We start from the raw sequence: 13,052 nt of genomic DNA, 5'->3' as shown, positions 1-13,052 counted from the left end.
AAATTCATTTATTTACATCTGTTTACAGCTGTTGTCATTTATATCTATTTTGTAGATGTACAGCTTGTCTTTAAATTGTGTTAAATGCAATTCATCATTAGTTTATACTATTCGTAACTGTGGTAAAGTGGTCGGAAACAGTGGTTCTCAAACCTTTAAAGCACCACCCATAATCAAATCAAATCAAGACTTTTTGAGTACCACCTATTGAGTTTAATGCATGGCTCTTACCCACTTTGCAATCTGTAAATGATTGATTATTGTGTCTTGTATGTATATAATGCAGTATGCCTAATGAGACATGTAGGAAAGCTTGAGACAGAGAGAAATAACAGGAGTGGACTAGTGAGAGAATGCAGTGGACTACAGAGTCTACATGGTACCCTTATGAACCCTAAGCACTGAGCTAATAATTTTTCTATTATTATTATTATTAATAATACTACAGAAACTATTGTGAATCATGGAGTTCCACAGGGTTCAATTGTAGAGCCCGTGAAACTGTAAAGAACTGGAGTGTAAGCTTTTTTATACAGGGTCTACCCAGAGACTGTAAAAAAGATGGACGGTGTGCCGCAGTTCCCATTCGTTCAATGAAAATGAAGCTAAATTCTTCCTCCATGTTGGTGATCCTGAAACCCGAGTCTGTAGAGCGCAGTAGAGACCAGAGGAGGGAGAAAGACTGTGGAGAGACAGCCTACTCATTTAAATAACCCCGCCCCTGAGGGCTGCCTCGAGGTCACAGGCTGCAGAGCGGAGTGGAGCTGACGGTCTGTTATTGGTCCCGCCCATAACCAGCCCTTTTACAATAACCACACCTTTTTTAATAGAGCTGAATAACGTTTTAAAAAACGAATTCTGTGGGGATATAAATATTTAACAATATAATCAGAGGTTACTCTAGCTGCTGCATTTAAATAATGGAGGTAGAATTACAGTATATTAGAAAAAAACGTGATTGAAAGTTGTTCTGTTTTAACATTGAAACCTATGGGGATGGGTGGAGTTACACAGCTTTCTGAAACCGAACAGCAGGGGGCGCCCGACCTGTGGTGGCTTCACTTTAGAGAGACGATGCTCTGTACAGCTAAACACAGACTATGGGTCTACCAGGTTAAGCACTAAACACAAACAAACCCGAGGATGTTAAATTTAGAGGTAAAAAGTCATTAATATTTTTGTGCATGCGATCAATTTTCCGAGATTATCTGGTGTACCACCCTGAAGTGCTTTGCGAACCACCAGTTTGAGAACCACTGAGCTAGAGGAAGGTTAGCTGTACGCTAGAGTGCACAGAAAACATGAGACTAATAAACTAGTTGTGTCTAAAAAAGAGGATAATAAATGTAGTACATAACAACAACAACAACAACAACAACAACACACCTCTCTGACAGACTCGTCCATCTGCGTGTCTAAATCCTTGATCTTCTGCTCCAGCTCCTCGATGTTGTTGAGAACTTGAATCCTCTCCTCTTCTATGCGGGTCACTTCCTGCCTCATCTGCACTTCCTCCGCCCCCTGCACACATCAGTCACATTCAGGACATCACACTGGGAAAGATTCCACTTATTTACATATTGCCTTTCATCACGGTCACTGTCACAAAGACGCTTTAGAGAAGTCCAGATCAGGAACCCACAGCTTAGACCTTAGATCTTATTCTGTGTCTCACCAGAAAGAGGAGTTATAATACAATTAATACACATTTAGATCTTACAGTGGAATAAAAACTACTGTAAAGTAGGGGTGGGCGATATGGCCCTAAAATAATATCATGATATTTCATGGTAGTTTTGCGATATCGATACTTTTGGCGATTATGACAAAACATAAAAAAAAAAAAACATTGAAAAAAATAATTTTAAGAATACACTACTGCAACAAAATGAAATTTGAATTCTATTATTGCATTCGATATGATACTGCACACCCCTAACTGAGATATTAAAAAAATACAAGAATTTTATCAGATTTGTAACAGAAGCAAATGATCCACAATGTCATGATATTAATAATAATAATAATAATGCACTCCATATATCTCAATATATCCAGGATTAAAGTAAAATAAATGATACTGCACAGAAATAATCTGTCTCTAGTAGATATATAATGGAAAATTAAAACAGTGTGAATTTTTCTTTTGCTAAAAATATAAAAAAAAAGTAGTACCCTGAGTGAAAACTAGGGATAGGTGATATAGCACGATATTTCAGGGTATAATATCGTTCACGATATTTAAAAATGTTGACGATATTATTGTGTTCGATACAATATATCACATCCCTACTATAAAGTAATATGCAGTAATATAATCATATACAATAAAAAAAAAACATCTATAGCTTTAAACCGTTCAGTGGTTCAATAGAAAGCTGACTTTCATAAATCAGACTGCCAGCACAGCGCTGTGGAACTTCACTCTCTGGAGTGATTGGGCTCCATCCAGCATCTTAGGAATGAGTTGGACTGGTTCTATGACCCTTCTATAACTAATCTTCCAACATCAGTATTTAATTTCATTTATGCACTAAATGCCTGACTGCAAATCAGATCTTCACATCAGTGTTTCATTAATCAAAAGCATTTTTGGATTTCAGCATGGTGATATTAGTCATTATTAAAATGTCAGATGTTTGTGCTTATGGCGACTTCTTACACCCTGAAGAAAGCACGTAGTAATGCTCATTGCTATCTTACACACCATCAACAGTCTATTTTCACGTCTTGCAACTGCACCATTTAAAAAGCAGCCGTGTTTGTGAATATATCTACATTGATGGGCATGGTTGTCTGGAAGTGAGGCATATTCCTATCTTGGTAATGGAAAAACTCAGGTGCGTAACTGACTGATTAGAACCCTGACAATAGTCAACCATCAGACGTGCATTGCTATCTTGGCAACACAAGTGCGCCACACGTTAGGGCTGCACGATATATCATTTAAGCATCGTCATTATCGTGCAATATCACTTAAGGCAATGAAATCAAACACGTCGCGATATATATCGTCCAAAAAAAAAGACTACTGCAATATAAATTTTTTCCAATGTCATGCACCCCTACCACACGTGCTTAACACAGGCAAAAGCCCCACTCATTACACACGCAAGGAGATGCAACAGTGAACAAACCCAACTTTTACATCAACGGTAGACAGAACAGAAAATAAAATATCTTAAATATGGCCCAATATGTTTAAATATGTTTAAAGGTTTTTTAGGGGCTCTACATTTACATTTATACCTGAATATAATGCATTTTGCAATTACAGTAAGTTTGCTATACAACATTTTTATTTTATTGTGTCCATATTGAGGATCTGTAAATTGTTGATTTATTGAAACGTGGAATAATGTGGTAATTTATGGCATTTTTGAGCTGCTGTGTTTGTGAACAAGAGTATAGGCACTATGTGCTATGAGTTTAACTGCATCGGACAAGAAAGCAAGTTGAGCTTGTGACTAGGGGTGGGCGATATTATATCGTATACAATATATCGTGACACAGAAATATCATGATATTAAAAATCCATATGGTGATAATAGGGCTGTTCTGTCTTAAAAGTAGTCTATTATTTACTGTGAAGCTTTAGGTGTATTTATTGTATAATTGTTTTAGTTTGCAGTTTATATGCATGCACTAAATATTCTGCAGTATTATTTGCTGCATTATATTATTTTATGCTATATTATTTATTTTGCCACATTATGATTATACTGTTATACTATTATACTATATTTCTGAAATTAATGAATTATTTTAGTTTTCCTATATCGCCAAGTATATCGTTATCACAAAAATACCCTGAAATATCGTGATATTATTTTAGAGCCATATCGCCCACCCCTACTTGTGACCCGACTTTTACACACCTGCACATTTCATGTAGGCCATATCCCCATCCCAGCTCTCACTGATAGATTAAACACACCCATAAACTCAGTGACACTCTCTCTAAAATACTGACATGCCGTCCTCAGAGTAGACTGAGCCTCCAGTTTTATAGCACTTCTGCTCTTTAGCGACGGCTCACTGGCACCATGTTTAAAAGAGGCCACATGCTTTCCAGAGAGAAGAACTGAAGGAGACTAACAGATGGAGAGATTACAGTAGAGGCTCTGTCTCTGCCGCTGGTATTAGCATCAATCTCACATTCCAGTGACATTTACTATAAATACCTGCTAGTGGAACAGAAGATGACTTTAGTTACAATTGTACATTTAGTTGTAAATTGTATTTAATTACATTTACTCACATTACTGTAATTAAGTAGATTTTATGAGTAATTTGTCATTTTTAAAGTAGTTTTTAAAATAAGCCATTTTACTTTTACTCACGTACATTTTGACGTGTAATTTACTTTGCTACACTGAAAAACACCCAATTACTGAGTAAAAAATAAAATACTGGGAAAAAAAAAAATAATTGTCTGCAAAGCACAGCAATGCCAAGTTAGTAAAATAATAATGAATTGTAAAACTATAAAAAATACAGTTTATAGTCACATATATGACCAAACTTTTTGACATTTTAACAGTAAAGAAAAAAATGGATGATAGAAACCGATACCACTTGTACTTAAAAATGTTTTATGGGGGGTCTGAACAAATACTGCCTGAAAGATCCAAATTATTATGTGGAATAATAATAAGTTCATTAAAAATATTTCATTTATGATTTGTCTTTACTTTTTTACATCAAATAAATAAAAGTAACTATGTAACTTTTACTCAAAGTACATTTTAAATGGAGTACTTTTTTACTTTTACTTGAGTAGAATTTGAGCAAAGTAAAGGTACTTTTACTTAATTACAATTTTTCAGTACTTTTTCCACCTCTGCAATTATTGAACTTTTTAAATGTTATATTGTTAACAAAATGATTTTAATTCTGGTAAATCATCAAAAAAATAGTTATAAAAATAACTGCAACTGCTCATATTTATTGAGCTACACATCCCACACCTTCAATAGCATGCTATGCTACGTTCTCAACTTGGGTGACACAGCTGGCCATGGTATAGAATCTGTATACTAAAACAAGCTTTTGATTCCTTCTGGGTGCAGATATATATTTTTGATGATGAGTGTATTTTCTTTTATATAGCTGTTATATAGGCCAAGTACTGAAACTGATCAATTAGGAGGTGGGGGTTACGGGGACGAGTAGCAAAAAAGTAACGCAATAGTTATTTTTACTGGTAACTAGTTACTTTTATAGTGGAGTAACTCAGTTAATTATGTTTATTTGCTAGTAATTTTATTTTTGTGGCTATTGGTATGAGACGTTTTTACTGAATTAGACAATTTTTAGTTTGTGTAATATTTAGGTCTGATTTAGGTAAATAAGTTTTTCCTATGTGTTAGTTCATTGTGTGGTACTGCGTCTCAATATGGGTACTGTCTCTTTAAGAGAAATGCTATTTTGGGGGAAAGCAGTGAATTAGTGAGTGTGTGGGGAGAGTTTGTTATGAGCATCAGCTGTGAAAGCTCACGGTTTGGTTTTCTTACCTTGGGCAGTGTTTTGGTTGATTATTGTACCTGTGGAAACGTGGAAATAAAGTTTGTTTTCTCTTTTAAAACATCCAGTGGAGTGGAAAATGGATAATTATCTGACTGATCCACACGGCTCGAGTAAACCATTGCTTCACCTTAACTAAAGGATTTGCCTCTACAGCTGTTATATAGCTAATTCAGTTTATATTATATATAAAGTGTGGTATGTTATATAAGAGTAAAGAGAAAACACAGATGAGGAGTTAGGAATGTCTTCTGTTTCCATCTCTTCCATCTTTTTCCATCTGTCTCAGTTACATTTGTCTCTCTCTCTCTCTCTCTCACACACACACACACACACACACACACACTCCACTGGGAATAAAGCCATTGCCATTTCCTGCTCCTCTGTTCTTCTCTTTGAACAATCAAGTCATTTCACTTTTCCAATGGAAAATAGCTTATTATACAAAACGCTCTCCTTCTAACTTTAGCTTCAGCTCTAAACGGCATCTGAAGCACACATTAACTGCATATTATATCTGGAGTCTGGGGTCTAAACACAATCATGAACTGTGTCATGTCTGATATGTGTAAACACATCAGCAGTGAGTGTGTTAGGAATCCCTATTCTGAAAACACACTCAGAATTCTGACTGCTCTTCCACAATCTCCAGCTCCAAACTGCTCTAAATACCTTACATTACATTACATTACATTACACTACATTACGTTACATTACATTACATTACATTACATTACACTACATTACGTTACATTACATTACATTACATTACATTACACTACATTACGTTACATTACATTACATTACATTACATTACACTACATTACGTTACATTACATTACATTACATTACATTACACTACATTACGTTACATTACATTACATTACATTACACTACATTACGTTACATTACATTATATATTTGGAAGACGCTTTTGTCCAAAGCGACTTACAATAGTGAAGTACAAAAGTAATAGAAGTTAAAGGTAAAAACATCTTTAGGCAGGGCTTAAAGGAGGTCGAAGTGAGATAATGGGATAGAGAAGTGAAGGAGGGGAAGAAGGAAATGGGGTTAGAAGTAGTTAGTGTGTTAGAGGTGTTAGGAGAGTAAGTGCTCTTTGAAGAGCTCTGTCTTCAGGAGTTTATTAAAGATAGTGAGAGATTCTCCTGATCTGGTAGTAGAAGGTAGTTAGTTAGAGGTGTTAGGAGAGTAAGAGCTCTTTGAAGAGCTCTGTCTTCAGGAGTTTATTAAAGATAGTGAGAGATTCTCCTGATCTGGTAGTAGAAGGTAGTTAGTTAGAGGTGTTAGGAGAGTAAGTGCTCTTTGAAGAGCTCAGTCTTCAGGAGTTTATTAAAGATAGTGAGAGATTCTCCTGATCTGGTAGTGGAAGGTAGTTTGTTCCACCATTGGGGAACTCTGTATGAGAACAGTCTGGATTGTTTTGTGTGGATGTTTGGCAAAGCGAGGCGACGTTCATTGGAGTACTGTGTAACTACCGTACAGGCACAGATACAGACGGGCAGTGCCGGGTCAACAAGATTCAATCAACAAAAGGAAGGAAGCTTTAGTGATAGCTATCAAATCCAAACCAAATGCAGACCTTTGGGGAACATACTAGATGTACTAGATTAGAGATAAAGATGCATTGGGAGAGATTCTGTCAACAACAAATTGTACACTTTCACTATGTTAATTTAGTCTTTACAATGATAACATAGCAACCCTCATCCATCTCTGCAGACTGCAAGGGTCCTCACTGTTCCCTCCCACATACCCCTCCTAAAACTCCTATCCTTCCTTCACCTGCACCCCCCTACCAGTGTTCAAAGCAGTTTCCAATGCATGCAAGCTCCTCCTGAAGTGTCTTAGTCAGTCAGACAGACAGACAGACAGAGAGAGAGACTGGTTCTGACCAACCGAGCTGTGCTCATGTAAGATTTTCTGTCTGCACAAGAATAAACTCAAGTCAACTCTCAAGCTGATTCCTGAAGACCAATTTTTTAACAATTGAAAGTGAACAATTTCCCATATTATACAGCATTCTGCCCCCTGTACTCCCCACTCAACTCATTCCTTACCTGCACTTCTGACGAAGGCAGATGGGCCTAGTGCAGGGTGTAACTTAGGGTACTATGTTTCTTCACAATTCAGAATTTTATGTGAAACCAGTGGTTTTGTTCATGTGTTGATTTAAAGAAAACAGTACAGTTCCCCTTCAGTTATCAGGTTTAGTACTTTGTGTGTGTTTGAATTCAGTCCTCTACTGTACGACAGGAGTTCACACCTCAGATATTAATTCTATAAACATTTTAAAGCAGCTGTCTGCTCAGAATATTCGTTTACCCAACAATCACTGCATCTGCAACAACTTACCCTGCGTTCACACTGGAAAGCGACAAAGCGACAGGCGATCATTCATTTCCTAAGGCAGGGCGCGATTTGTCGCCGCGACACGCGAGAGGCGACTAGCATCAAAGCAGCAGAGCGACACGGAGCTGAATTTTTATTAACTTTATGCAAATGAATTATGACGCGGTGAAGCGACATTCTAACCCGATTGGCTTCTAGCTTTTCTTAGGACCAATCACAAACAAGACGGTCTGATGTCCTCAAGCTTCTGCTCTATGAATTTCTAATTTCTTTCTCTGTTCATTCTGTAGAACGGGGTGGACCCACGTCGATCTGCGGGAACGGCTGCGTTTCCAGAGCAGTTAAATCACAGAAACGCCCATAGGCGTAGGAACCGGGGGGGATGTCCCACCCAATATCAGAAACAGGTGGATTTGTCCCCACCAAAAATGTTATCGCAGAACAGGGGCGTCGCCAGGAGCGAATCCTGAATGTTGGTAGTTTAAAGCAGTTTCTTATCCCTGATCACTGCACTAAAATTGTGTGTTTTCACCGGATCCATCTCATCAGCTATTAAACACTCATTTACCTGTTAAAATCCCTTAGCCCCTTAGATTTACTAATGAAATATATCTGGTCCTTTAGTAAAAGCTCATGAAACTAACAGACTAGGAGGGTTTGGGTTATCTAACGTTTATATTAACATCTGCTAAAAATGAAACATAAGAAACATAAGGTTACATACTTTTACTATCTATTATATTATTTTAAACATTAGGTGATACCGCATCAGTTTTTTTTTCATATATGTATTTAATTCAGACATTGCACGCATATTTTTTTTTATCAACAGTAAATGTAAAGTGGAGTAACATGTTTAGGTTGTAAAGTGACCTTTACTTGGATGTAACTAATAATAAACAGAAGTACAGAAAATAATGATTTATTTGTGATTAAAGGTAATTCCACAAATGTTGTTCTAAGACGCTATAAGGTGGGCTTTGATTCATATAAGCAGATGTGTCCCCCCCAATATCAATCCCGCTCCTACGCCCTTGGAAACGCCCAAGAGACCAGCAAGTTTGGGAGTTATAGCTGTAGAATAAAGTGGCCAAGCGGCTGGATCATGATAAACACGCACCTTGAGCTCGACACGCCCACAAGCTACAAACGCTGGGCGACACAAGCGACTCGTCGCGTTCCAGTGTGAACGCAGGGTCAGAACATCTCAGTTTCATGCTCCTGACTGAAGGCTCCCGCTCTGCTCACCTGGCTCTGAAGGTGTGGAGGTGTGGAGTGTGTGGAGCTGCGGACGCTGCTGGTGGGAGACTGAGGCCTGGTCTCTCTGTGGAAGCTCAGTCTGTGCTGTCTCTGGGGCTGGAGGATCTCTCCTCTGCTCTTCACACTCGTGCCGTTCTCTGGAGCCGCGCTGAGCGAGTCTGAAAACACAGATTCATCGTCTGAGACCTGCAGCTTCTCCAGCTCCCGGTTGATCTTCTGCAGGTCCGAGACGCTGGAGCCATTCTCCACACGGCCCAGATCAGAGCACAGACTCAGAATAGTCTCTAAACGCTGACGCTCCTGCAGGAACAACAGAGGACAGGAGGGAAACACAACGTGAAAAGAAAGACACTACAATAGTGATTATTCACCTTTTTACATTGTTTTATCATATTTAAATGCATCTAGGGGATCAAACAATTCCCCCTACTTTACCTTAAATAGACTCAGTCAGGCAAGACATTTTCGGGTTTTATATTCACAAGAATTAAAAAATATATATTTACAAAGTAGAATTATTTAAACAAATTAAACAATCAAACAACATATTTATTATATCATATGAGATTGCAAAACATTCACCAGCAATACATGCAGTTGATGCTGCCTGCTGCCTCACTCTACAAAGCATATTCAGCTAAAACATCAGATCCAGGCAAACTGCAAATCCAGAGCACACAATAAAATATCAAATATAGACTTACTTATAAAAAACTCTATATACAAATTTCATTCTATTTTATAATTATGTCACACAAAAAAATTCACAATGAATTAATTAACAAAATGCTCCAAAATTACTTCTGTCTCTCCCACACTCAGCTCTACCTCTGAACTACGATACCCAGAATGCACCTCACACTGACATCATGCACTCCCGCGATCACATGACACTGCATGCGGCACTACCAGGAAGCCAATCACCAGAATATTGATCACACCTGTTCACCTTACACTTTTATAGAGCCAAAGAACACAAATATCAGATTCTGTTTGGTATACAGATAAAGGAGGATATACTAAATACTGAAAGCTCTGACGGATTATTATTGCTAATAGTAGCAGTGATGTAATATTAAACCAAAAAACATAAATACGTTAGTGGCTGTTAAGGGCCTTTTTAACTACAAATCAGTAAATAAAGTGAGGTCTCTAGATTTTCCACACACACACACTCCACAGAACTACAGCCCTGCAGTCATTTCAGGCAGCATGTGAGTAGCTGCACTTCAGTATGACCACATTATCACATGACACTCCATAAACACAATTAAATAACACATTAAACTTTAATAAAAGCTGAATAAATCTGGTAAAGCCACATTTGAAAACCTTTAAACTTTAAACTTAAAAAAGGCTTAAGTGAGAAACTCAATGAACTCCTCCTAACTGCTTCATGCAGCTCTAACACACTGAAACCCCTGTACAGAGTGCTGAGTGTGAGTTCATTAAGTGAATAGCGTGTGAAACATGGTGTGAATTAGCTGGTGAACCTCTCTCAGCACGCTGCAGCACCGGCGGCATGAGGACGGATCAAAGCCCTGTGGGCTCCTTCATGTTTCAGAACAGTCTCAGAGGAAGCGTGGATTTAGAGCACGGGCCCCAAATGACCATTTCCACATTCAGAGCTAACGATAAGCTTCCAGCTAAAAGACTCAAAAAGCCACTACCCCTCACAGCTTTGCAGAAAAACAGTATATTTAATGAAATATATGAGTAATTAAAGTAGTTAAAACATAAAGCTATTTTATGCAATACCTAAAAGTGGGTGGAATAGATGGATAGAGCATTTCAGTACCACTCATGGTGGACAGTGCAGTGGGTGGTATTGATCATGACCAGCGGCGTCTGACTAAAGACTCAAAGGTTACAGCATTTCTGATCTATGGCAAAAATAATGAAACACATTAACAGATCCTATCCCCTGACATGTAGAATCTAAGTGTATATATAAATCAGCACATTTTTAGTATTATTTTAAAACATTTTTGATAAGCGGTTTAAGGTTTGGCCTGAATAATAGTTCACTAGATTATCGTTAAAAGCAATTATTGCAACAGTAATAATAAGTGTCCAATTTGATAGAAAAATAACTAAAAACTAAATAAATAATGCAGATAATTTAGCTCTTTTTAATCATAAATTCTTGAAGCCATCTGTATTATTCACCAATGTAATACAATAAAATAGATAAAATCAGTAGTACATAATAAATGTTATTAGGATAATAAAAGTATGCTTTCTATGGGAATGTTTTACATAAATCTTATAGGTCTGACATTTAATAAGATTTTGTGACATAACACTAGCATTGTAAGCCTGTTGGAAGCATCGGCTAAAAGAGCAAAATTTCAGAATGGGCTATTCAACAAAAATTCATACTGATTATCGTGTTTTACGACACCACAAGACCATTTCACACAGTTTTTAGATTCTTTGGTAAAGGTGCTTATAAATACGGTTCTCAAAAACTATTGTTTTTGGTTTACCATCGGGTAAATGGAAGAAATAAACTGGTTTATATGGTTCCTAAAAAAAGATAATACTGACAACAAGAGGATAATGTGATGGTAATGTCTTTTTGATTGACAGGCTTGATTTACCCTAGGGCTATATACTGTAAATGGCCCTGTCCTTAATTATTTATCATTGATGGGTAAACAAAAATAAACGTTTCACTTCAGCAGCTAGCTTTCTTTCTCAGTCATCTGACTGTTTAATCCCAGATCAATCAACAAGCCCATACTAAATATAATGCTTTATTGTATTGCTTAATATAAACTTAAACTTACAAAAAAATAGAAAACAAATGTCCACAGCCCCCTAGCAGTACCACTAGCAGTACCACTGCAGCCCATGTGGTAAAACCCCCTGCTGCACTACATTTACATTTACATTTTACATTTAACGGCATTTAGATAACACTTTTATCCAAAGTGACTTACAAGGTCATTTCTATTACAGAGATGGACTAATGTAGTGTTAGGAGTCTAGCCCAAGGACTCTAATTGCTGTAGCACGGCATTCAGTCGCCCAGACCGGACACTGAACCCCAATCCCCCACATGATGTGAGAAGCTCACTAGCAGGTAGTGGTGTTATCCACTGCGCCACACCAACCACTAACTAGGTGTCTCCAAAGACTGTTCATGTGTGTTTCCTGTAGGGTCTCCTCACCAGTCTCTCCACTTCCTGTTCTCGAAGCCTCTCATCTCTCTGGCGCTGATGGTAATCTCGTAGATCCTCTTTGCTGCTGAGGGAGGTGATGCTGCCTCTCCTCGGGCCCATCCCCGAGCCCACCCCTCCCTTACCAAACGACAGCCTCCTCTCCCCCAGACCCAGGTCCAGGCACGGCGCCGAGCCCAGTGAAGTCAGACTGGCCCTGCGGGGGCTGCTGGACACGCTGGCCGTCACAGTAACGTCTGGGGGGCGCTCCAGAGAGGGCAGGCTGCGGCGCGGCCTGGAGGAGCGGCGGGGGGGCAGGGACAGGGTGGGCACATCCCCTCTGTGTGAAACACAATACACTGAGGTGAGCAGTTTGTATAGATTTTATATAGAAGGGCTATATTAGCATAGCTGCAAAATGGAAAAAACAACACAACAAAAAGCACATCGTTTTTTACATTTATTTTGACTTGTATTGAATTGCAGACAGTATGAAGCAAGATATTTTATGTTTTGACCCAACTCTTTTGTTTGGGGATGTGCTACAGGCCTGAAATGCTGGAGGGGATGTACAGTATATTATTTAATACAAAAGGAGTTGACCAGATAAAATATGAAATATCTTGGATTCAAATGTTTGCAATTTAAAAAAGTCAAAATAAGTGAAAAAAAATAGTTCTTCATTTGCTTTTTCTGCACCGTCCCAACTTTGTCTGAATTAGGGCTGCAACA

At 38.0% G+C, this 13,052-nt stretch overlaps 1 protein-coding gene and 1 long non-coding RNA gene across 7 annotated transcripts in view; both read right to left on the bottom strand.

Annotated features, from left to right (window-relative positions):
• Positions 1–13,052, bottom strand: part of phldb2a (pleckstrin homology-like domain, family B, member 2a) — a 53,564-nt gene that overhangs the window by 22,772 nt on the left and 17,740 nt on the right. For all 6 annotated transcript variants that reach the window (XM_022681509.2, XM_049468602.1, XM_049468603.1 and 3 more), the window contains exons 4-6: positions 12,333–12,660; positions 9,145–9,456; positions 1,387–1,521 (exon numbers count right to left, since the gene is read on the bottom strand). In XM_022681509.2, the coding sequence (XP_022537230.2) occupies positions 1,387–1,521; positions 9,145–9,456; positions 12,333–12,660 (775 nt within the window). The remainder of the gene's footprint in view (positions 1–1,386; positions 1,522–9,144; positions 9,457–12,332; positions 12,661–13,052) is intronic.
• The window catches only part of LOC125784827 (uncharacterized), a 45,718-nt gene that overhangs the window by 22,772 nt on the left and 9,894 nt on the right, over positions 1–13,052 (bottom strand). The window lies entirely within an intron of this gene.

Source organism: Astyanax mexicanus, chromosome 20, assembly GCF_023375975.1.
Source record: "Astyanax mexicanus isolate ESR-SI-001 chromosome 20, AstMex3_surface, whole genome shotgun sequence".
Taxonomy (NCBI): Eukaryota; Metazoa; Chordata; class Actinopteri; order Characiformes; family Acestrorhamphidae; genus Astyanax; species Astyanax mexicanus.
Note: the sequence above shows the minus strand (reverse complement) of the source record. Positions and strands in the feature narration are given on the sequence as shown.